This window comes from Puntigrus tetrazona, chromosome 3, assembly GCF_018831695.1.
Source record: "Puntigrus tetrazona isolate hp1 chromosome 3, ASM1883169v1, whole genome shotgun sequence".
Classification (NCBI taxonomy): Eukaryota; Metazoa; Chordata; class Actinopteri; order Cypriniformes; family Cyprinidae; genus Puntigrus; species Puntigrus tetrazona.
The window spans coordinates 21136512-21160515 of record NC_056701.1 but is presented as its reverse complement, the minus strand read 5'-3'; the positions used below and the strand labels follow the sequence as shown (position 1 = coordinate 21160515).

The 24004-nt window shown below is 37.6% G+C and overlaps 1 protein-coding gene across 3 annotated transcripts in view; it reads left to right on the top strand.

Moving 5' to 3' along the window:
* The window catches only part of LOC122337364 (speckle type BTB/POZ protein), an 84421-nt gene that overhangs the window by 17237 nt on the left and 43180 nt on the right, over positions 1 to 24004 (top strand). For all 3 annotated transcript variants that reach the window (XR_006249534.1, XM_043233774.1, XM_043233775.1), the window contains 4 exons: positions 10529 to 10862; positions 12067 to 12188; positions 12306 to 12457; positions 20849 to 20976. Coding sequence is in view for 2 of the 3 variants with exons in the window: in XM_043233774.1 (XP_043089709.1) it covers positions 10785 to 10862; positions 12067 to 12188; positions 12306 to 12457; positions 20849 to 20976 (480 nt within the window). In the remaining variant the exon portion in view is untranslated. The remainder of the gene's footprint in view (positions 1 to 10528; positions 10863 to 12066; positions 12189 to 12305; positions 12458 to 20848; positions 20977 to 24004) is intronic.

Genomic DNA, 24004 nt, shown 5'->3' with positions numbered 1-24004 from the left:
TATATATATATATATCTCAGACCTAGCTCTATCTATGAAACAACACCTCTTAAAGGTGATTCATGCTATGCTTGTCCGGTAATACAGTTGACTGCAAGCTAAAATTCAGATCTGCCTCTGTTTAATTAACACCCGATGGGTGGATCCAAATTTCCACCCTGTTTTTTCTTCTCTTCTGTTTAAAAACTGTTCAAAACAATTATTAGTTCAAGGAATCTGATTGCAGTAGTCGTCCCGAATCCTTTCCAGTACCTTAACGGCCTTGCCAACAACTAACAAGTAGCAAATTAGGAATTTGAGGCAAAAGTCATAATTAACGATTTGTTAATAGTGAGAACTGGACCTTAAAATAAACCGATCAAAAAAATCTTTCCCGTTTGCCATTAAACGATCTAAACTGGATCCGGGAAACTGAAGCGGTTAACCCTCTCATATCACCATGGCAGCTCATCGGCCTTAACTGCTGCATTTCTGCTGTTGCTTAGACAGCATGACAAGTTAACTGAAGACTTGATCTTAATTGGCTCTGCTGAAGGCACTTTTGTGTGGTTGTGTGTGTGTGTGTGTGCACATACCCGTTTAGGGCCAGTTCATTGATGTTAACTTTTATAGGGTGGGTGTTGTGTGTAACTGGGGGTTTGGATTGGCTTAGTTATGATGGATGCTGGACTTTTTGGGATTGGTTTATTTCTGTGGCTTTGAACTCCGCTGGACTAGAGGAAGGACGCCGTCGCCCAATCTGTTTTGTGTTAGCTTTGTGATGAGGTCACGGGGGAAAGGGATGCTGGGAGATGCAGCACGGCAGGTCTTAAACTTAGTCTTTGTCTGTGTCTGGTCATAATAATCAGACTTCTCTTTGTGCTTTCCTGCCTCTTGTTTTGCTGTCTTCGTGATTATTTTAAATGCACCCCCTGCTTGCTGCTTTTTGAAATGAAATATAATTGTAGTCATTGCTGGCAATTAATCGTCCTTACAAGTAATATAAATTGTTGACTTGATTGTTCATGTCTCATTTATTCATAATAAACTTGGAAACGTTATAAATTGTATAATTTTCTTTATGGTTTTGTAATTGAATATTAGATAGGGTTGAAGTACATGAATAATGTTCACAATAAAACTTTTTGCTCATTGTAGGTTTTTTTTCTTTCTTTTGTGGCTTATTTGCTATCTTTTTTTCTCTCTCTATTATCTAAAATGAAAATCTTACACACAAATGCTCATGCATGTCCTTTTGTTTTTACATCTTGTTGATGTGGTCCAGTTCACAAATGAGGGGGCTAGATGTTGTAAATATCCAATTAAACATACCATTTTATTCTTACACGAAACTCTGGTCTTAGTGCTGCAGAAATCATTTAAATTTGTGCAGGTTCAAAAATATTCAGGGCTCCTCGCCAGGTTTGTTTGGCTTTTCGTCGTGCGTGGAAATGTGTCCCCTTCTCACTTCAAGTTTTTCGCCAACTAGTAGTTATGTTTCGGAGTACGCTTATGAGGGGGGAAAAAGTTGTTTTGCCTTTCGACTTCTGAGGCTCACCAGAAGAAGAGTAAGACAGAGACACGAAGGGCTTTCACACATGGCTCAAGCTCGGCTGGTGAGGAGTGTTGGATGTGTGAGCGTGTCTCTTCTTTTTTTGTATGTGTGTCTGGAAGGAAGGAAAGAAGGATCAACAGAGATGAGACACAACTGTAAGGACAGCCAAAGAAATTAGCAGCTACTGAGCTGCTTTGTGTTTGGCACATTACGAGAGCGAGGGCTCACGCTAATTATAATGCTTTTATGCTTCTAAAGAACACCTTTGAAATCTATTGAAGGGGGATAATTGAGCCTGGAAATGTGTTACCTGGCAAAGTCAAGTTGAAGGTCATTACTGAAAATATAAAAGGACCTGATGATCCATTTGAGAGAAAATCCTTTGTTCCTAATGTAAAGATGTTGTTTTAACTCTGCTGATGTGCTTCAAACACCAAATTCAGCATGAACAACAAATTAGAAAAGGACCTGAGGGTGAGCCTTGGGGAACTTCTGACAATTTGAAGGGGTTTTAGTGGGCACTGCTTCTACAAAGCTGATTGGAAAATCCATCTTTTTTTCCCTTTTTTTTTAAATTGCATTTAAAAAGTCATCTGTTGTGTCTTGTTTCTTGATGTTGTTTTTTTGTGCTTTTCAGGTGGTAGTCCTCAGTATTTTCTTCCAATATAGAATATTTTGTAAGCTCGTTTTGGGTGTACAGTACAGAAGAATAAAAGGCACCTCTGTCCTGCCATTGTTTTCACTCGTAGGTAGAATTGGATTTGAGGCATATGAAAGATTATATTATTCACACACTTAAATGGTTTTATTGAGCCTTAAATATTTTTGCTGAATAAAAAATGTATAACAGCACGGGACAGAGGATGGTATTACAATAGTAGTTGGTGCATTTTGAATATACCATGTTAACAAGCAGTGAGTAAACTGTCCTTAGCCACACAGCTCACCACCTCTCTAGCTTTAGAGGTTGGAGATGTACTGATTACGGGTGTGGGTTTTGGCAGGTTGTGGCTGAGTGTTTTTGCTAACTGTGTTGTTCTGATGGATGGCAGGCGGCGGGTCCCAGGCAGGGGGCCCCCCTTTGGGGCCAGTGCCCTTTCAAGAGTGACACACACACAAACACACTCATGCATACTGTTGCAGTGGAGGAAAACAAGAATGTAGCTATACTGCACAAGGATTGACAACCATGTGATAATGTGCCTTACACTTTTATTTGTAATACAATATAACTTCAATATAGGTTTTTACATTTATTAGGTTTGGTTTTTAAACTGGTTGCTTTTGAAAGCCTCACAAAGATTTTATGTTATCAGAAAACACTCCTCTTTCCATCTATCGGTTCATACCGTAATGTGACCACGGCGATGATAGAGAGACAATTTTGATACCCCGAAATTAATAATACGATTACATCAATAATCGAGATCATTGTATCAGATGATATCGTTTTAAAAGCACAGTGAGAAGCAAAGCGGTCTGTTTTAGGCAGGGCCGACAGATACAGGATCCGTTGTATAGTTTGTTCCATGTTTTGCATCAATGGTAACCAAGTTGAGCACAAGAAGTCTATTTGTATATGTATATGTGTGTATTCATGTTTGTTTACAGCCTAGATATTTTTTACTGTGGCGTAAACTTGAGAGATTCAGCTGTCTAATTGATCACACTGCAGCAGTGTGCAATGGCAAACTGTTAGCGCACACACCACGGCTCCCTAACTGTGTCTTAATGAGAGAGACACTATCACTCTCCCTCTTTCTTTCAGTAGGGGAAAAAAGAAAAGGGAAATTCAAGGGGTTTTCTTTCACTGCAGCCATTTTTTTGGACTTTGAGTTATCTGCAAAATTTAAGCTGCAATTATAGGCACTATTTGTTAACTTGTTAATGATTAGATGCGCATCAAATTTGGACATTTTTAGTAAGTAGACCGCCAGGGTCGAGCTGTTTGACAAGGTTTTAGTTGTGTGTATGTGAGCTAGAAAGGTCTACATTCTCAGCCTCAAAGAGTCTGCTTCAGCGTCTTTTGTTTCTGGCATCAACTCATCCATTTTAATCAAGTTATTAAATAACCTAACCTCATTTATTCTCAGAAGATAGGAGGAAGTGAACGTTTGGATGCGTGAAATGGTGTATCATGCTGATGAATTTTCAATGTGTCTCCTCAAGTTCATGCCGTCAAGTTTATATATATATATATATATATATATATATATATAGCCATGTTATTGACCTTTTGACCATCAAGACTGGAGTACAGTTTGTCCAGTATGTTGTAGAGTCTCAAAGGGTTAATTCACCCCAAAATGAAAATGGTCATCATTTATTCATTCTCACATTGTGCCAAACCCATAAGAATTTTAAACCTCTGTTTAACAAAAATTCTGTTCAGTGCTCTGTATTTCTATGTTAAGCTTTAGAATAGCATTAGGTCTTCTTGTATACTGTAACTTTACACATGTAGCCCATGTCTTTTCCTTTTTTTCTTCATTGAAAATTCACATGTTAACCTTAGGCTGGGTACACACTAAAAGAGTTTTTTTTTAATCTTGTAAGATTTTCAAAATGTGAGAGACCACAAACATGAGGACAAAAAATCCTACATTTCACCATTTTGCTCCTGTGGTGTGCCGCAATGTGACGAAGACAGCACACCACACACAAACAAACAGATGTTCACCCTGTGACTGTGAACACGGGAAATCTCGCAAAATCACTCGAGACTTGAGAATAAATATGTTTTCCAGGGCACGTTATATAAACAAACTGTTGCCACAAATCGACAAGCTGACCCTCCATCTCGATTTTCCCAATCCTTTTGTGCTGCATTTGTTATTAAGCTTCGGTCTTCTGTCAGTTAGCTTTCTGATTGGATATTGTTTAGTTTCACTTGATAATCTCTAGATCTTACTCACGTTTGCGATTTCTGATAGTAAATATGCAACATATTTGAATATTTACGATTTGCAATTGGGGCCCCTCCGATGTTCTTCCACGCAGATTCAGTCGCTCTTTACACACATCACACCACAGGAAAATCTGATAAAATAATCTTTAGATAATTGGGACATTACCTAGGATTGTCGGAACGGGTAATCAGCCCGATTATCTTGTGGCGTGTACCCTGCCTTAATTAAACTTAATGGGTTAAGGTCATATATAGTATTAATTTTCCAGCGTAGTTTTTCTCCTCTTCAATTAAAAGTTTTGTCAGCCCAATTTTTAATTGTCAGCTTGTTTTCATGGAATGGTCCATTGATGCATCTTAAAGTCAGCATGCAATCTGAATTGACCCAATTTATTTTTCTAATACATGTTCCTGTTTGTTCTTATTTATTCACCTTGTTGCAAAAGAGAACCATTTTTTTATTACATCAAAATATAATGATTTTCTATGTACTTGTTTTGAACGTCCTCATTGAATGTCCTTTTTGTTTGGGAAATGTCATGTGGAAGTAAAGTGGGTTGCAATCAACATTTCATGTTGATTTTAAATGTGCTTTTAGATGTCAGCCTAACATTGACCCTGAATGTATTTTAGCATTGCATAGGGGTTTGAATAAGGTTAAAAAAAATCTGTTACTCTCTTCCAACACATCCCTTTCATTCTGTGTCTGTGGAGAGAGAAAAAAGAGACTGGATAAAATTGAACCAGAAAGAAAAAAGTCTTTGAGAAATTTGACCCATCTTCCCGAAGTTATATCCTCCCTGAAGACCCTTCCCAAACCCATGCTAAACCCCTCCCCTCTCCATTAAGCCACTCCCCTTCTCACAGTGTGTAGTTGACATGTTCTCTGTGGGAGGAGCCTAAATAAGTCAAAGGTCACGTGATGGTTCTCATTTCCTCACAAGAAGCTCAATCCAGTTGGGAGAGTCTGCTGGGTGGGGCTGTACTTCATGTTTCTCTTTCAAGTCGCAACTAAAAGAGAATTTCAGCGCAGAAACGCTGTGTTTTCTCTCCCTTGCTCTCTTTCCCCTCCCCTCATTAATTCATTAATTATTTTGGCTGGGTAACGCTTGCAGTAATGAATTCCTCGAGGGCTGAATCTCCTTGCCTGGCACCCGTGTCGTCCCACCCGCCTTGTATGTGCCAGCCGATCTGATCTCAGATGCTGTATGACAACTGCTTTAAACTAATCGTGGTTTAACCAAGTCACTTGTATCTAAGGCTGTTGTAACACTGGTTTCTACTGCTGGGTCAAACTGGAGTTTGAGCAGTTATCGAACCCCACAATCACTGTGTTATTGAATCAAAGTTGAGCACACACTGAATGTCCCGTTGGCTGCTATGAATGTATCCCAAGATGCAAAGCATGTAAGCTGCAACTCCTTAGGCTGTTTATTCAGAGAAAGCGGCAATGAAAAATGCATTATTTTGTAATTTGAGGGTATGGGAGCATGCAAAAATGCAAATTATATGTTGTCGATAAGAGATCTGATCTTTTTATGCACTCGGTTGTGAATTCTATTGGAAAAAATGCGGTCACACCAACCAAACAAACCGTACTCTGACTTTGGTTGTCATAGTTATGTTTGTGAAATGTGTGCCGTACACATCAGTCTGGGCTTCACCACGGGATAGTTTTGCCTGCGTTTGTGACTAAAAATAAATGTGTAAAACGCATTTAGTATGTGCGTGAAAGAAAACATTGGTTCCTGCAGCTTCTTAAAGTCTTACATTTTAATGTTTTTCAATTATAAGGTTGTTAAAGTTTTAAACATCTTGAATGATATAGCATAAGTCTCGATTTAATTTGAAGAGGTCTTAACTTTGACTGCAAAACACAAATCAAATCATTTTAAATTTCATGGCTATGATTTATTTAAAAAAATGAGCGCTGCACATTACACAGGACATGCAATGATGTATGTTCTACATGCTTGTGGTTTTAGTTTACGGTGAGTGTATTCTTAACCAGCGATTGCTTATGTACTGTTGATGAATTATGAAAATCTTCTATTATAGTATGTTCTAGATGATTGTAAGAGCACATTTTTGTCTTGCTTTTAGGAAGTAGTAAAGGCATTTTAAAATAAAAAGATTTCAGGCTTGTTTACAATTGAAAGTCATACATCATGCAGACAGTAATTTTGTTTGTAAATATTTCCTCATATCCCTTTCATAAAAAAACAAAAACATGAATGATTTAAGTCATTTTCATTATACCCAATTTTTTTGTGCTCTCCAATTTTTTATTTATTTATTTTTTTAAGTAGGAGCAGCACTAGTGCATCAAGGCCTGTTAGTATATTAACCAAATATGGATTCTTTGCTGTGAAATGGTTTAAACATCAGCAGTCTCTTAAATCCCTAGATGATGTGGTTCCAGTTATGAAGTCATATATCGAGTAGTTTGCAAACTAATGAACAGGATCACATGTGAAACATGCTGTTTCTTTGATCTGGTGTGTGCCTGCAAGCTCAGATTTCCCCTCATACCTCTCTGACAGCTTGTGTGTGTATTCTGTGTGTGTCCTGTGGATTATCGTCTGTTTCTAGGCCCAGACGGAGTCACAGGATTTTCTGCGCTGATTTAGGGGTGAATTTCTGGAATACTGTGGAACGCATGTAAATGCCTTAAATACATCGCAAGCGCTTTTTATTGGCAGCTGAAAAACAAATTACCAAAACTTTATGAATGCAAACTAGAAGTTTGCTAATGATTAGAATTTTTGTGGAAGACTGTGCGGTTTCCTGTAGAGTTTTATGTATATGCTGAATCTGTAAGGGCCTGCCTGTTAAACTAGTGTCTAGCACAGTGTGTAACCTGTTGTTTGCTTGTGTGCGTGTTCAGTGCTGAAAGGTTGTTAGCTGGTTTGTGAGTGATATTATGTTGCTATAAGGGGAGTTTGCGTTGACAGTGCCGATAGATGAGGATACAAAGACCACTGGAAATGAAGTTCAGAAAACAGATAACTGGAGACACATGATGGGAGACACACGCACGGAAATTAATTGCCAGGAAGTCGGTGGTAATTTGAATTGCAAATGGACACCAACTTGTTCCCCGACTTGAATGATTAATATTTTATTGTTTTACTGAGTGAAAATGCCACAAGTGTTTTTCATCAGAAACAAATAGCACAAAGGAAGGAGGGGGAAAAAAAAAAAGAGCGATTGGCTTAACTCATAATAATGAGTTGCAAGGTAATGAATATTGTCTCTGAGCATTAATTTTGGTGGGTGTAGTAGGGCTAGGCAGTATATCAGATATTCTTTGTTTTTATGGTAATTTTTCTATATAAAATTAAGCAACTGTAGAAATCACAGTGGTTTGTAAAGGTCTTTTTAAGTTGCTAGTACTTGCTAGTATATTATCTGTTATCTATCTGTTGCGTTTTTTGTTGTCTGTTTTAGTGGAATAGCTGATATTGATGAGTTTAAATTCTGCAAATAAAAAATCTGTCTCTTTTGTGCACACTGTGTATAAGTTGTAACGGGTGAAGTCATCAGTGTGGTTGTAGCAATATTCAAAACTCGTTTTGCTGACCTATCAAGAGGCGGCCTGCTGTCAACAAACTTTATCACTTTTAATTTATACATGCATCAAAAGACACTGGACTGCATAAACATTTCACTTACCCAATCACTCAAATTTAAATAATAAAAATTATTTTTGGCCTAAATAAATATGGTCTAGTTTGGTTGGTACTGATTTGATTTTAAACTCTGATTTAACTAACATTTGTCGCATCCAAAAATACTAATTTGTCAAATTTTTAATAATATTAAAAGTAGCAGGAAAAAAAAATGTATTACCATGCATTATTGTTTTGCTGCACAAAAATAAAATATCCTCTATTGTTTTCAAGACTCGCATGCATTTTACTTAAACATCTTTTCACATCCACTTGGCTGAAATGACTATTAAGTCAAAAAGACTCCTCTTATTGAACAGATCATTCTTTTAATCTAAATGTATAAATATCTCAGGTTTTTCTGTATTGTTGAAAAATACTGGCTTATATTTTAACTATCACCCAGCCTTAGTGTGTAGGTGGGAAATGGAAGAGTTGCTCTGTACTTCTGAAAAGTTTTCAATTGACCTTTTCATTCTCCTAATATTTTCTTTTCTTCTTCTCCTCCCCACAATACACTTTGTTTTGCACTTTGTTCATTTTTTTTCCGCCACCATGTACTCTTCCTCTCTCATTCTCGGTTTCAAATCGTCGCACAATTTACAGAAGGTTCTGCCGGGCCGTGGTCTATCCTTTCAATCAAATGCTAATTAGGGGAAAGGAACGTCTCCGTCTCTCTCACTCGTAGACGAAGGGACGTGCAGGTTGAGTGAGAAAGGGGAGAGAGGTAAAACATAGAGAGAGGAATGGGAGATGAAAGGGTGATGAGGTCGCTTCAGATTGAGAAAAGAGAGGATAATACTTGTGTTTTTTTTTATTATATTTTTTTTAAGTTGAGCTGAAATCAAAGGTCTCCCAGTCTGTGTGTCTGGGAAATGTTCAAGTCTTTATAACTTTGTGATCTGACCGCAGAAAATGTTCTGTGAAGTAAATTAAAAAGTTACCTATAAGTGTCGTATTTTAATAAAGACGTTTCTACCCAGCTCATGACCCCTGACCACGTGTTCTTTAAACATTTATAAATGTCATTCATGGAGCGAGAAATTTGCTTTTCCTGCTTTAATTGGTTATCAGTCAAAAGCTTCCCTTGGACTGTTTTTATATCCATTAATTAGCCCTATTAATGACTTGCTGTACTGTTGGATAAGTGGCTAGTTTGGTGTTTCTGGTCAGTTCATTAATGGCTAGGGTGTATCTAGCTAACGATTAAAGTGCCTTAATTAGCAGTGGCAAGAGGAAAAAAATAAGGATTAGTCTTGAGGTTCGGTTTTATTTATTTATTTTTGGTCTGAAGAAAAAAGATTGAAAAGGTTTAAGGTTCAGAGGTTTGAGGGGAAATGAACAAGAGAGCCAATAGAATGATGAATGAGCTTTTCTCCTGGAAAGGAGAGGGAGGGCTGTTCCACACAAGGGAAAAAGAAGAAATTGTTTTTTCCTCCAGCATTATAAACATGTAGCTTTGACGGATTTAAACTCGCTGTAGTTGCTGATGGTGCTTCTGAGTCTTCAGAGGTCTAGCTTTTACTCTGACACCAGTGGCACATGTAGAAGTGCTGAACTAGATATCAACAAAACAGAGATCAAACAGTGCACAAGATCTGGTGGTTTGTTTGACTCCGTATATTTGTGTGGTTCGTACTTATGTACAAGAAAAACGGTAAACCTTTTTTTTTTTTTTTTTTTTTTTTTTTTAAACCTGCCATTGTACAAAATCATCTTGGTTTTTTTATTTTTTATTTATCTTTTTGGGGTTGTATCTGGTTTTTGATTTCTTCACACAGTATGACTTAAAAACACTTTTTATATTTTGAATAATATAAATTTGCGTTTTAATTTTAAATTTTTTTTTTTTTAAGTTGTTTCATTCATTTATAAATTCCTTTATAACAATGTGTAGCTATTACTCAGTTTAATACTATTACATCTAATATGCAGTGTTGTATTGAATTTTATTTGAATTTAGTAAAAAAAAAATTTTTTTAGATCACTTCACTCAGCATCACCACACAACATTTATTTATTTAAAATAATGTTGAAATAAAGGTTGGCCGACGTGTTTTGTGTTGATATTGGCATAGAGCACTTCAGAGGTAGATTTTAAAATATTGAAAGTAAACCTTTTCATATTATTACTAAGTGATTAATATATTTTATTTACCGTTCAGTATCCTTTATAAACACTGGGTTAATTATTTGGTATCATCCTAGCTAGCTATCTGTAAAAAACAATATCTGCTCTCCCTCTAGTAGAAATATAATGTTTTATTAATAAAACTCTGATTTTATTTATGTATTGAATTCTTAATTGTTGTACATGAACTTCTAAAGTTTATTGAATATTTGAGACAGTTGAAACTTAAGTTTAAGGCTGTATGTAATAAATTCCCTAAGTTTTTGCTATTTTTTCTGCTGCAGGTTGTGAAGCTAATGAACTGGACGGCTCACTGAAAAACACCTCGAGGTTCTGCCTGCAATCCCTCTCTGTTCTCTGGGTTACGCTGAACACCAGTGTTTGCCCGGATCCTGGCGGCGGCTGTGAGATACACATGCGTGCGTGTGCATTATTTGCCTTTGAGTGAGTAATCAAGTGTGTGCGCTTTGTTGGGGACGTCCTGCGGTGGCTGGCGTAGTGACCCTCCCCCTACCCCACCCTCAACGTTCAAAACTGGCGATGTCCAGGGTACCGAGTCCGCCCCCTCCTGCAGAAATGACCAGCGGCCCTGTGGCCGAAAGCTGGTGTTACACACAGGTGAGTGTGTGTGTGTGTGTGTTGGTTATGGGTCAGTCATTGAATCTGTATACTCTGTGATGGGGTGCTCAATTCTGGTGGTCTACCTTCAGAGTTTGTTTCATGTCTAATCAAACACACCTGAACCAGCCAATCAAACTTCACGGGTTTTACTTCAAAATTACTGGCAGGTGTGTTAGAGCTAGACTGGAACTAAATTGTGTGGGAAACTAAATCTTGCAGGTGCACATCTGAGCACCGCTGGTGTCCCAGACACACATTAAGTCTCGTTTGATGATAAAAATGGCCAATTAGCAGGACCATGTGTGATCGTCATCTTTTTTTAACCTGCTAAGTAGAAGTTTCGAAATAACCTTTTAAAGGTGACAATTACCCGGTTTATTAACTCACGTGTTGTTTCCCTATGACTTCATTCTGTGGAACACAAAAGTACTTTAAAAGAATGTTAATGTTCTTTTTCATTTTTAATAAATAATGATTTGTTAAATAATAATAATAATAATAATAGTTACCAGGGCAGTTAAGCTTCATAAAGCACCAGAACACCCCAATAAGTCAATACATTTTTTTAATTATTTTTTTATATTTGTAAAATATTTTTATGCTCGCCAAGGCTGTATTTAAATAATCAAAAACACAGTTAAAACAGCATAACTTTTTTTTTTTTTTTTTTTTTTTTTTTATTGGTTTTAATTACTGTATTCTATTTAAAATATTTGTGATGGCAAAGCAATCCTTCTAAAAGAAATTTGGTCCTTAAAAAAAAAAACACATGATTTTGATATTATTTTTATTTTATTTTAAGAATGCATCTCTTCATGCACCTGAATGATCTGTGTATATGTGTCTAAATATATGTATTGGCCGTTATCTTCTGTGTTTTGAGTGTGTGTGACTTCACAGGACCCTCCAGCGTGTTCAGAATCCCCACGACTAGTGAAACATGTTCCATTAATGCTTTCATTTATCTTGCCATCATTCTCCCCCAGTGTTTTTCTTTGAGGTCTTTTTATTCCTTGTTCTCCCCATCCTGTTTGTTGTCAGAGCGCATTAAGATAAAAGGGGGTTTTGATGTGTCGCTTTTTGATGTCTTGGCCAACACTTGCGGATCTAATGTAGGAAAGGAGAAAAAAAAGTAGATGGATAAATGGAAGAATGAAGTGTCTTGTCTGTTATCTTCTTGTGCGTGTTTGTGTTTGTCCAGATCAAAGTGGTTAAGTTCTCCTATATGTGGACCATCAACAACTTCAGCTTCTGCCGGGAGGAGATGGGTGAGGTCATCAAAAGCTCCACCTTCTCCTCGGGGGCCAATGACAAGCTTAAATGGTAAGACTGGGAGGAGCACACATGGATTGGCATCATATTTTTCCTATTTTTCTTTCCCACATAAACTTTTAGACTAAAACAAAGTTTGTTGATGTAATATTCTTTGGTTTCGAGCAGGTGTTTGCGAGTAAATCCAAAAGGTCTGGATGAAGAGAGTAAAGATTATCTGTCGCTCTATCTGCTTCTGGTCAGCTGTCCTAAAAGCGAGGTTCGGGCGAAGTTCAAGTTCTCCATCCTTAACGCCAAGGGCGAGGAAACCAAAGCTATGGGTGAGATGTCAATCAACTCTACAATAAGATTTTTTATTTGGTGAAGGAAGCAGTAGGGTACAGTTACACCCTGGATATTAGCTTCCTTTAACTTGCCTTTAGTTTTGTGTCCATCCAGTTCCAAGTAAAAAGAATTAACAATTTAATGATAGTTAATTTCATTTCGGCTATTTTATTATTTCTTATATACAGTATAAACCGTTTAAATTAGTTTCCAACCGATATAGCTATGTATTGTTTTAATGATTTTAAAATTGCTCATACACTGTTTTTTTTGTTTTTTTTTGTCCACCTCTAATCTAGTATATAATTTGATCTCCTTAAAAAAAAAAACCTGTGCATAAGCAGAAGCAAATTTCGTTCCCGCGTACTCATCACAATCAGTGTTTTATGAAACATTTATTTAATCAGAGAGTGTTTTTGCAGACTAGCTCAGTATGGCCTGATTCCTTTAGGGACCTGTAGATCCTACAGACACGGATACCTGCAAAACCAAGTTAATCACAGACTGGCATGCCTTTGAAAGTGTGAATGGTGCGCTATTTTCTGTGAAAGTAATAACATTTGATATGAACTTTTCCCCTTGTAATATTAGATTTGAGGCAGGCGGCAGTGTTTTAATTGAGATTTTTTTGGGGGTGATGGCCCCCAGGCTGTCCTGGTTGATGGGTGTAAGTGGGTTTCAGGGGGTTTGGCCTTCAGTGCCACTGAATTACAGTCGCTCAGATTGAACAACTTTATGCCTGATTTAGATTTTTCTGTGTTGTTTTTTTAAACCAAGTATTATTCATAGCTGGAGGGTGTGTGTTTCTGTGTAAGGTGGTTTGTTATTCCCATAAGAAAAAAACAGTTCTGACATCTTGGTGTAGATGTTAAAACCTGGCGAATGCGCATTTGCAAATAGAAATATAACACATTGGAAAAAAATCGATATGCATATGATATGAGTGTGGGTATGTGTGTGTTAGGTCAGTGAACTTTGTAGCTTGCAAGGTTATGGAGTTTATTGGTTTATAGAGAAGAAATGGTGAAACAGATGTATGTTTGGTTATGAGCTTTAGCCCTCAACAAAAAAAAAATTAAGAAAAAATATAAGAAAACATTGTAACAATTAAACTTATATAAACAGTTATTACAAATAAGAACATGTGTAAGAACGATTCGCTTAACATAAGTTCTCAACTAAACAGCACTTAAACTATTTAACGAACTGAATTTTAGACAGTTCACCAATAATCTTCCCCTCCTAACTCATAGTTGAGCGAGTTAAACACGTGAACTGGATCAGCCTGATTCTTCATTTTTATTTATTTTTCATTTTTTTGTAAACTGAATAAATTGCCAAGGACAACTGGGGCAAATGTCAACATTTTAATGAAATTTTACTGTGTTCCTTACACAAAGCTATCAAATGACTGCAGAAGACATCAAATATATTACATCTCAGTTTAAAACTTAAATGCAGTTTTTTTTTTTTGTTTTTTTTTCTTCTTCGTCTACTTCTGTTATATTTGAAAGAATGTCAAGGATGTTCAACTATTGTGCTGGACAAAAGAGAGATATCGAAATAAAGCAAATAACTAACGACCATCACCAAATACCTTCCACAATGTGTGTATATTGGATGGACAGTTAATGCTTGTTTTTATTTTGGTATACAGTCAACTAATTCTTATTCTGGTGTACAAACAATTAATTCACATTAGCGTTGAAAACGCATGTTCTTCACCCCCTACTTTTTAGGTAAGCTTAATCAAGTAAACCTCCCCTGAATCGTCCTCTCGCTGATGTTGGTGGTTTTGTACAAGCCTGTATTAGATGTTACACAAAGGCGGCTCGGAGAGATGAAACTGAGGTGTGAGCAGCAGTCACACTCTCATCTTTTTGAAGAATCTCACATATGGGCAGAGGAACGGGAGCGAAAGAAAGAGAAAAGGGTGCCAGATTGTGGCAGCAAGATGAGATGAGAGGTTGAACAACCCCGTCTCTCATTTTCCAATTTTCTCATTTTCTGCACCTTAATGGGCGAGAAGGCGCTCCTTGTGTTTTGCCCCGCGCTCCCCCCTCTCCTCCATCTCTTTCCTCCACTCAACGTTCTCTCCATTTAGCGCCCCTCTGGAATTGGGGAAGGGGGGGGTGACGTGCTTGGGGCGTCCCCGGGGACGTGGGAGCGCCGACAGCCACCGTACAGTGATGGGGAGAGTTTTTAAAGCGGGACGGAGGATGAAAATATGGCAGCAGAAATTGCTCTATCGGTTCTGGATCATTTAGAATCCAATTTAATCCTGCCCTCCTCCTGGGGGAGAGCGAGATGAACGAGAGAGGAGGGGAAAAGCAGAGGTGGAGAAAGAGAAATAAAAACAAAGTAAAGTGCTTTAATTAAGAAGGCTGTGAGAAGGCACTGGGACTCTGCAGCACGACTTGTGTTTATGGAGTCGGTCATGGGCATGAAGACGAACAAATAGAGGTGCCGAGGAACCTGGTCCTCTCTGAGGATCAGTGATCAGGTCTGACGGACATACGAGAGCGGTGTGTATGCAGTCTGGTAAAAGAGGTTGGGGTGGGGCATATGTCGAGGGGCTTGTTTGTTGTGGACTCTTTATTTAAATCAAATATCCAAACAGGATGTGATGGTAATAATGAGAGCTCCCAAGGAAGAAATCTTAGAACCACATCAAAGTCAGAGATGCTCCAAACGCACAATCCCAAAACATCCTCTTTATAGGGTAGAGGAAATGAAGAAACTCCTCATCAGCTGTTTTGTAGACAATTGACAAACTCTCCCAGGTACCTGAATAAATTAATGAAACATTACCCCTTCAGGAGCATCATGCGGATTACTAAATGAATTAAATGTAAAGTACAAATGTATTTAATTGATAGACTACGATATAAAGGGAAAAGAGCAAGAAATGTTCTCGCCCATTAAACCGTTTTTACTTCCAGCAAATTTCTTGTGGAATGTAAGTATTTTTGTACTGCACAATTGAGGAAGTTTGAAAGAGATTTGACAAACAAGCCTCTCAACAATATACAGTGATTGATTTATATATAAGCATGAAAAAACTAAACAAACAACATTATTTAAACCTTTTACAGTATATGTACATTTATTCATTTAGCAGATGCTTTTATCTAAAGTGACTTACAATTGATGAATACAAGAAGTGATTCATAACACAAAGAAGCAAATAAGCACAAAAAGGGCTCCTAATACAAACTTTTAGACATTGTTTAGAACAGTACAAGCTAGACAGGGAGAGAATAAGGAAAGAGAACACTTTGGTTTTTTTTTTTTTTTTTTGGTTGTTTAAAAGAAGTCAGATGTTGAGAGACAGATGAGATGTCAACATGTAAAAGTTAATAAAGTAGGCTGTGTGCTGAAATTAAGAAACATACATTATTACCTTTTTTTTGTATTCATCCTTATTTTAATTAAAAAAATCTGTATTTCTGTATTAGGTTATATAGGTGCATTGCTCTGTTTTCAGATCTTTTCCCCCTTCTTCTTTTTGAACAGACCTTTAGAAATTGAGATCCTGTAGGACAGAAGCACTGGGCTAGTAGAGAAATGATTCACACAGCTGTAGACTGGATGGATGTTGGGTAGTGTATAAACTACTCAGTTGACGGTCCTTTCATTGCGTGCCGTGTGTAGTTATTCAGATAAGACTGCGTGCTGGCAGATATTGATTCTGAATGTGCTTTATTGGCTATTGACCGTTTGATGAATATTTACACAACACAGCTTTACTGCTGTTGCTGTGAGCCCCGTGTGGCCCGTAGCTGGTAATACTCCCATAGATCAACATTTATAACGCTGACGATTTCACTGTAAAGCCACAGAAGGGTGAGGATTTAAATTATTTTTTTTTGCTGGTTAACCTCACTTGTGGGTGAATATCTTGTTAAAAGTGGAAGCTTGAAAAGTAGAATTAGATTTTTTTTTATTTATTTTTTCCCCCACTTTAGTTGTTTTCTATTTGACTACTTTTTGAAAACACTCAAAACAACAAAAACAACTTTTTTTAAACAATGTACAACAGCCAAAGGTCCAACATGCACATTGATATGCTTTATGTAATTATTCGAGTTCGTGCCGTTGCTACTAAGTAACAGAGTTTCCTGTCAAAAGTCAATTTGAGATGTCGGACAAGTCACCCGCCACATCTGTGCTAAAAGTATCAGCATTCAGTTGGTGGCAGGTGTTATTACATAACCTGCTATTAAACTCTGTCTGTTTTTGTTGTTCTCATATATAGTCTTTAGTTTAGCAGTACTTTGCAGTGTTCTCACGTAGCCGGACGTTTGACTAACAACATAACGTGGTCCACACTGCAGCTTACTCCGGCCAAGAGCCGCCCATAGACCAGACGTTTTTACAGACCCAATTGAGACAAGCCGATCAGAGCTGACGGTTTATCATATCAGGCAGTTAAAGGTGTTTTGCTCTCTGTATGTTTGTACAGGAGTGTCAAGGTTAGAGGAATTATTGGGTAGTGTTTACACTGGAGGATTGAGTTGATGCTGTTTTGAGAATGTCAGTTTACTTATATTATTGTTCTGACATTGTGCAACTGAACTCTGTTAATGGCGTAATTGTAAGTCGAGGATGTTTTTGTTGTTGTTCGGAAAAATGTGACAGATTTCACTGTATTTCTCTTTTTAGTGTCATGTAGCCAGACTTTTGACTATTCTTGTAAAATCTGTCCACTTTATAGCTTGTTCTGTCCAAGAACCGCCCATATAGACGGGAAGCGACCATCTAACTAAAAGACCATCTGCTAAAAGATATAATTTGCTTGCTACTAAGTGGCTCTAGTGTAATTCTTGGAAATCTTTCAAAGACTAGATGCCATGGTCCTCGCAAACATTGGCAAATCCAATGAGAAAATCTTCTCCAGAAGAAAAACCTGTGTATCCTAACACCTGAAAATTGCGTATGTGCAAGCCAACTGGCTATTTCGGCCAACTTTGGCTTTGTGTGTGTGTGTGTGAGAAGTATGCATCAGGTCACCTGTGGGCGGTCAATGGGTGTTTTCGTCCAAGGCTGAGACTACTCAATGCCCTCAATGTCTTTCTCAAGGAGTTGGAAATTGTAGTGTTGTGGATTAAAATGGTTTGCTGTTGAACTCTGGTCAATTGATGCATGCCCACAGGAATTCATCTAGTTTTGCTCACTTATAGGCGCATTTTAAAGTATGGGCAAACAGAACTTGGCCTTTCGACCTCTGTGGCTTTCTGTGTGTGTATGCTTAGTGCATTTGTGATACAGCAACCTTCTCTTTTTCTCTCCGTGTGCCAGGACATTAGGCACTGTGCCCCAAAGCCCAGCGCTGGGGCCTGAATATGTATTACCACTGGCTGCTCTTTCTATTTCAATGCTTTAACTCTCTGTTCTCCCTCTATGCATAATCCATCTGTCAGTCCTTTTTATTGGAGCTGTATTCTGTCAGATGTCCTAAAACACTCCTCCTCCTCTCTGCTTGTGTATTCGTGTCCGCAGAGGCCTGACCCTGGTTGGATGCCAACAGGAACTTGCTCTGCCCTACTGCAATTGGTTAGTTGCTAGACGTCCCCAATGAGAGCACAAATTTAGCCACTGCCCTGATCTGACCCCAGACCTCCTCGAGAGACCAATCAGTGTCTCTGTCACTCTTTCTTTCCCTCCCTCCCTCCTCCTATCTCTCTCTCTTTCTGTCAATCTTCTTTTTCAAGAAAGGTTTATGCATCTGTGGACAAGGGTTATGCAAAAACATGTGAAATGGCATCGTTTTTGGCCTTTTTTGTCTTTATATGACCAACAAAGTAGCTTTTACCTGTGGGTGTGTTTATGCCCGTATGTTGTGGGGATTGAAAAATTCTGTTTTGAAATTCTGCTTCTCCCATTTAATAGGTGAGTAACTTGATTTACTGAGGAGTTCTTGATTCTGGGAGGGTTAATTACCCACCGGTCCATCAGCAGCTTCTCCAGAGCAGCTGAATCAAACCATGCCATCTGTGAACACTCCTGTCTGTCCAATTCGAGACATCACAACTCATGAGCAATACAGACAGTCCTGCAAGCAATACTACAGCAGAGGCATAACTTAGTCTTAGACCAATAAATTGGCCAATACTTGACCAATTTGAAATGTATCAATTATGTATGATTATAGACTATAGACCAGTTTGAAGCAGAGGTCGTAGTTATGTCAGTTGCAGCTGTGCATGCATTGTGGTGGTGGAAGAAACACTGATAAAAATTGGACTGAAATGGGTCAAATCCATAGAATTAGAGAAAAAAAAATGTCGTTGAGCATTTGGATGTCAGAATTGGAATGTAAATCATTTATAGAATTTTGCAGTCAAAGACACTATTTGCAGGTAAACACAGATGTTTACTCGGTCAGACTATGATTGCTTTACTTGTAAAGAATACATTTGATTTATATAATAGGTTTACCTAATATTCACATGTGCAGCTCATAGGGGAAATATTGTGTCAGCCCTACAATTACAGCATAAAATAGTTGAACCTATAACATTTACTTCTCAAAATTGATTTTTTTTATTTCCTAGTTCTGACTTTAGAACTCGATTTAAGCTGTACTCAATTTTTCCTTTTACCTTTTTTTTTTTTTTTTTTTTTTTTTTAAACGTAACCACTGATTGCAAACACAGAAATGAGCTCTTTTGTTCTTTCGCTATATATAAATCTCTAAGATGTGTCCGTTTTCCATGCAAACAAGAGACAGCATTTTAAAAGGTTTTAATTGAATATAACAAAAATATAAATAATAATAATCATAATAAAATGTGTGCTAGGTGTGAAGAATGAATACATGCACCTGCCCTTAAATCAATACACGCATCTGCCCTTATCCCCAATAATCATCATTGTAAAAATACATGAATACATATACAATTAGAATATATTGTAACACACACACAAATCTGGAGATGACATGTGCTTAATTGTCACATTTAAAAAAAAAAAAAAAAAAAAAAAAAGGTTCCTAAAATGGTTCCTAAAATTGTTTTCTATATGTTAAAAATAGTAATGGTAATTTAGCATTATGTTGTCCTTTCTGGTTTTGGACACCAGGAGCAGCACAAGTTGCTGTGACTGAAGCTCTGGTTTGAAGAGAGACCAAGGTCTTTCCTGAGGCATGTTTTTTGTTGCCCTTCCAGTGCTCCCCTATTGCGTAGATCTGTATGACTGTCACAGTTGAGCTGCGAACACACAGCTATTTCACACCATGTTAAAACACCTGCACAACACACACAAACAAACAGCAGCAGATTAACCAGCAATGACTTGAGCCCCAGCTGCGCTCGACCGACAGAGAATAGAGGAAAGATGCTTCACTAGAACAAGTGTAACGTTTAGGAAGAGAGGATGTCACACTTGATAGAGTGTGCTTGTCACACATACCCACAATGCAACAAAAGCACAAAGGAATCTATTCATCTCTCCTTTTTTTTTTTTTGCTCTTCCCCAATTCCTGTGTCATGTATTTCTCTTCTTCTCTCCCGTTCCATGTATGAAAGTAGTGACTAAGGAGAAATCCTCCAGTAGGATATTGCCAGCAGGTTTTGATTCAGCATCACTTTCTTGTATTCTTGTTCTTCATCCTTCTCTTGTTGATCCTTCTTTTCTTCTCTTTCTTGTCTTGTTCTTTTTCCTCTTTCTTTAGTCTCTACCCATCTAATTCATTTTGCTTTTACTTTTCGTCTTCATTGTCTTTTTTTTTCTTTGTTTAATTCTCCTTACCCTTGTTTTTCCTCTGTCTTTTTTTATTCGTATGTCTTTTAAAATTAAAAATTAAACCGCTAATGCTTGTTGGCACTTCTCTTGTATTGTAGAAAGCTTATTGTAACGGGGGAGATCAATTTATTTATTTATTTTTTGTCCCCCAAAATACCTTCCAGTGTGTCTTACGATGAACCTGATCCTGCTGGTCAGCTGAAACATGCGCAGGCAAGATGGAATGAAGATTTGGTCACAGTAGCTATAAAAATACAAATGCATTAATGGAGGTTTAAGGTGCTTTCGGAGGAACCGCGGGAGAGAAAAAAATCACAGAATAATCAGACTGTTTATAATGCAGAAATGAATGGAGAGCAAGATTATAGGCCATGCCAGATACGCAGAAAAGCCTCTTAAAGAGTATTTGGATCCAGATTAGTCTGTGATATGTGTGAGATTTCTTGCATAGATTATGTTTTTGTCTCACTCTAATACTTAGACTGAATTTTAGCGCATGATGGAAGTTATTTCAATGGGATTTTGTTAATAGGTCATGCCATTACAGAGACCTGGAGCAAGGCCGGTGTTCCATGTCCAACTAATAAATTTTGTGCCAATATGCTTTTATTTATTTATGTATTTATTTATTTATTGTGCAGAGAGCCAGCGGGCATATCGCTTCGTACAAGGAAAAGACTGGGGGTTCAAGAAGTTCATAAGGCGAGACTTCCTCTTGGATGAGGCCAACGGACTGCTGCCTGATGACAAATTGACACTCTTCTGTGAGGTAAGTGATGCACGACCAAGCATATGCTGCACTTCCTTTCGTAGGTTGAAAACATATTACTTTTGGAAAAGTTTGGTGTCCGTAAAGCTGATAAGTCACTTGTGTTTAGCGGGGTTGCATTTATTTGATCATGTGAAAACATAAGATATTTGGCTAAAAAAAGATAATTGGTCAAAAGTGACTGAAATCTATGAAATAAAGGTTTTAATTATATTACTGACCTCAAACTTAAATAGGGAAAGATGAAAAAGATTTGAAAAATGTAAATATATGATCGATCATGGGTGTTTTGAAAGAGCTGTTTAAAAGCTGTTAAAAAAAGCCTGTCTGTAAAATCACTCATTTTAAAGCATGCAATATTATTATTATATTACTTTTTTCTTTTCTTTAGTGTACTGCTATAACTTTTGTTTGGGTGATGTTAAAAACAATAAAAGTCCCAAGGTCCTGTTTTTATTCCGCTGCACTTCGTCTAGATGTTTTTTTTTTTTTAACACAGGAAAGTGCCTTATGTAAACACTCCCAAAGAAACCTGTCTGATAGGGGTCAGGTGAACCTGATATCAACCTAATTATACAGGGTTTCCTTAAGACTAATTAGTCTGCAACTCTTGGAAATATGTAGTTTTACACATCCTAATCAAGATGGACAAACTCTTTCCTCTCCCCTCTTCTCCTCCTCCTCCTCTCTGCTCTCTTCCTGTGGCTCATTATTATTTCCCAGAACTTCAGCATTGCCTCCTCCTTTCTTCCTTCTTGCACCATTCTTAACTCAGTTTTCCTCCCACAATTCCATTCTTTTTTTTTGCCTACATTTGAGTTGCTTCTCTCTGTTTCTCCGTCCTATGTTATGCGGTTTCTTTTTTAGGTGTTAGCACCTTAAGAAAGGGCCCGAGCCTCTCTCTCTCTCTCTCGCTGTCTCTCTGTCTCTGTCTCTGTCTCTCTCTCTCTCTCTCTCTCTCTCTCTCTCTCTCGTTTTTAATGAGGAGAGGAGAGCCATTAGAGGTGGAATACTTGGTGTCATTGTGGCCAGTGAGAGAGAGGGATTTTGAAGTAAAAAGAGGATATCTGGTTTCTTTCCTCTGCGTTTTATAGATTGATGCTTTATCAGTCTGATTTCATCAGTTTTAACTAATGATAACTAATGACTTTGGTAGCTATTTTCACCTTTTCCTTTTCTCATTCCATTTCTCTTTCTATAATTTAGTTCTCCATATATGCTTTACCTCTCAGGTCTTCTGTCGTTCACCTGTACTCTTTCTCTTTCTTTTTCTTTCTCACCTCTCCATCTCTCCCTCACTCCACCTCCATCTTCCAGCAGGTAGATTGCTCATAGTAAATAAATGAGCTCTACACTTCTCTCTCTCCATCTGACAGCAGCCATCTTTCACTCAGTACAGCCATATGCCACACTGATATCTCTGAGATCCACTACGGCTGCAACATCTGCTGCTGATATATATGTATACACACACACACACACACACACAAAAGTTTAGAAATGGTAGCAAGTTGAAGGAATAGTTCACTGAAAAATGAAAATTATTTACTCGCCCTCATACTTTCTTGGTTCTCTTGAATCCTTTTTGAAGTTTGAAGCCTCAGTCTCCATTCGTTGCATCAAAAAGAGCGAATACAGTACAGCATCAAAAGTTTGGAGTCGAAGACACTTTTAATGATTTTGAAAGAAGCATCTCTTATGCTCACCAGGCCAGCATTTGTTTAATGAAAAACACAGCAGTATTGTGAAATACTTTTAATATTTAAAATAAGTCTTCTGTTTTATTGTAATTATGAGGGCAAAACTACATTTTTAAGTTCACTGTGTCACATGATCCTTCAGAAATCATTGTGATTCATACTGATTTATTGCCAGTGTTGGAAGCGGTTGTACTGCTCAATATTTTTGTGGAAAGCATTTTAAAATAAATCACACGTTTGATAACAGTAAAGATTTACATATTTAATGCATACTTTCTGAATATCAATTAAAAACTATTTAATTTTTCATTTCATTAAGCTTCAGAAATGGAAAGCGTATATTATTATATGTAAATTTACCCAAGTTAGCTGGAAGGTTAATTTTCATTGGTAGTCCCTTTCTCAGATATTAATAGGCAAGAAGCTAAAAAAAACACTGATAGAAAATAATAGGACAAAAATAATAAACAACTGATCAAATACAGTGGAATAGTATATGAACAGTTAAAAAGAATAAAGCATTATTTTGGGTCAACAAAAAAAATATAATAATGATGATGATAATAGTAGAAGCAATATTAATTTTGACATTTGGTTTTTCATTTTTGGATCGTAGTGTTCCAGAGGTTTGGGTTTATGCTGATTTTCTTTTTTGGGTGAACTGTTACTTTAAGAGGAAAGTTCTGTACCTGCAGCATCTGCTTTGTTCCTCTTCACCCTCAAAACACAGAGGGCTCAGCGGAGATGAGGGTGTGATCGAGGGAAGGAGAGCGAGAGGTGTTAGTGCTAAACCATGTAACCCTAATGAAAACGAAACGGGATTTGAAAGTGTTTAACATTTTAAAAGATTCCTCGTAAACATTCACACTGTACGTGACGAACTGATGCGGCGTGATCCTCAAAATGCATTAATCTTTACCTCGGTGTTGCGCTCGCATTTCTACAAAGGGTATTTTCAAAGGCAGGAATCCCTTTTCACAAATATGAGGTCGGCAGTCTCTCTGCAGACGAGTCCGCTCACACGCATACATAATCGCAGACAGTTCAGTCAGACGAGAGGCAGATGCTGGTGTCAGAAGGAGGGAAAGAGAGGAATAAGATCAGGTGAAGGAGAAAAAGAGAGGTTTGCGGTCAGGGCCAGACTTGAACAGCTTGAGTGGAAATGAAGCGTGTAAAAGCGTATGTGTAGTCTGAAACAGAATGACTGTAGAAACACCAGCTCTCACAAAAGCACAGCTGCTTACAAATAATGCTTGCCACTTAGTTTGTCGTGCTTGTTTGTTTTTTTTGTTGTGTTTTTAGGATGAAATGAATACAATTGGCCACAT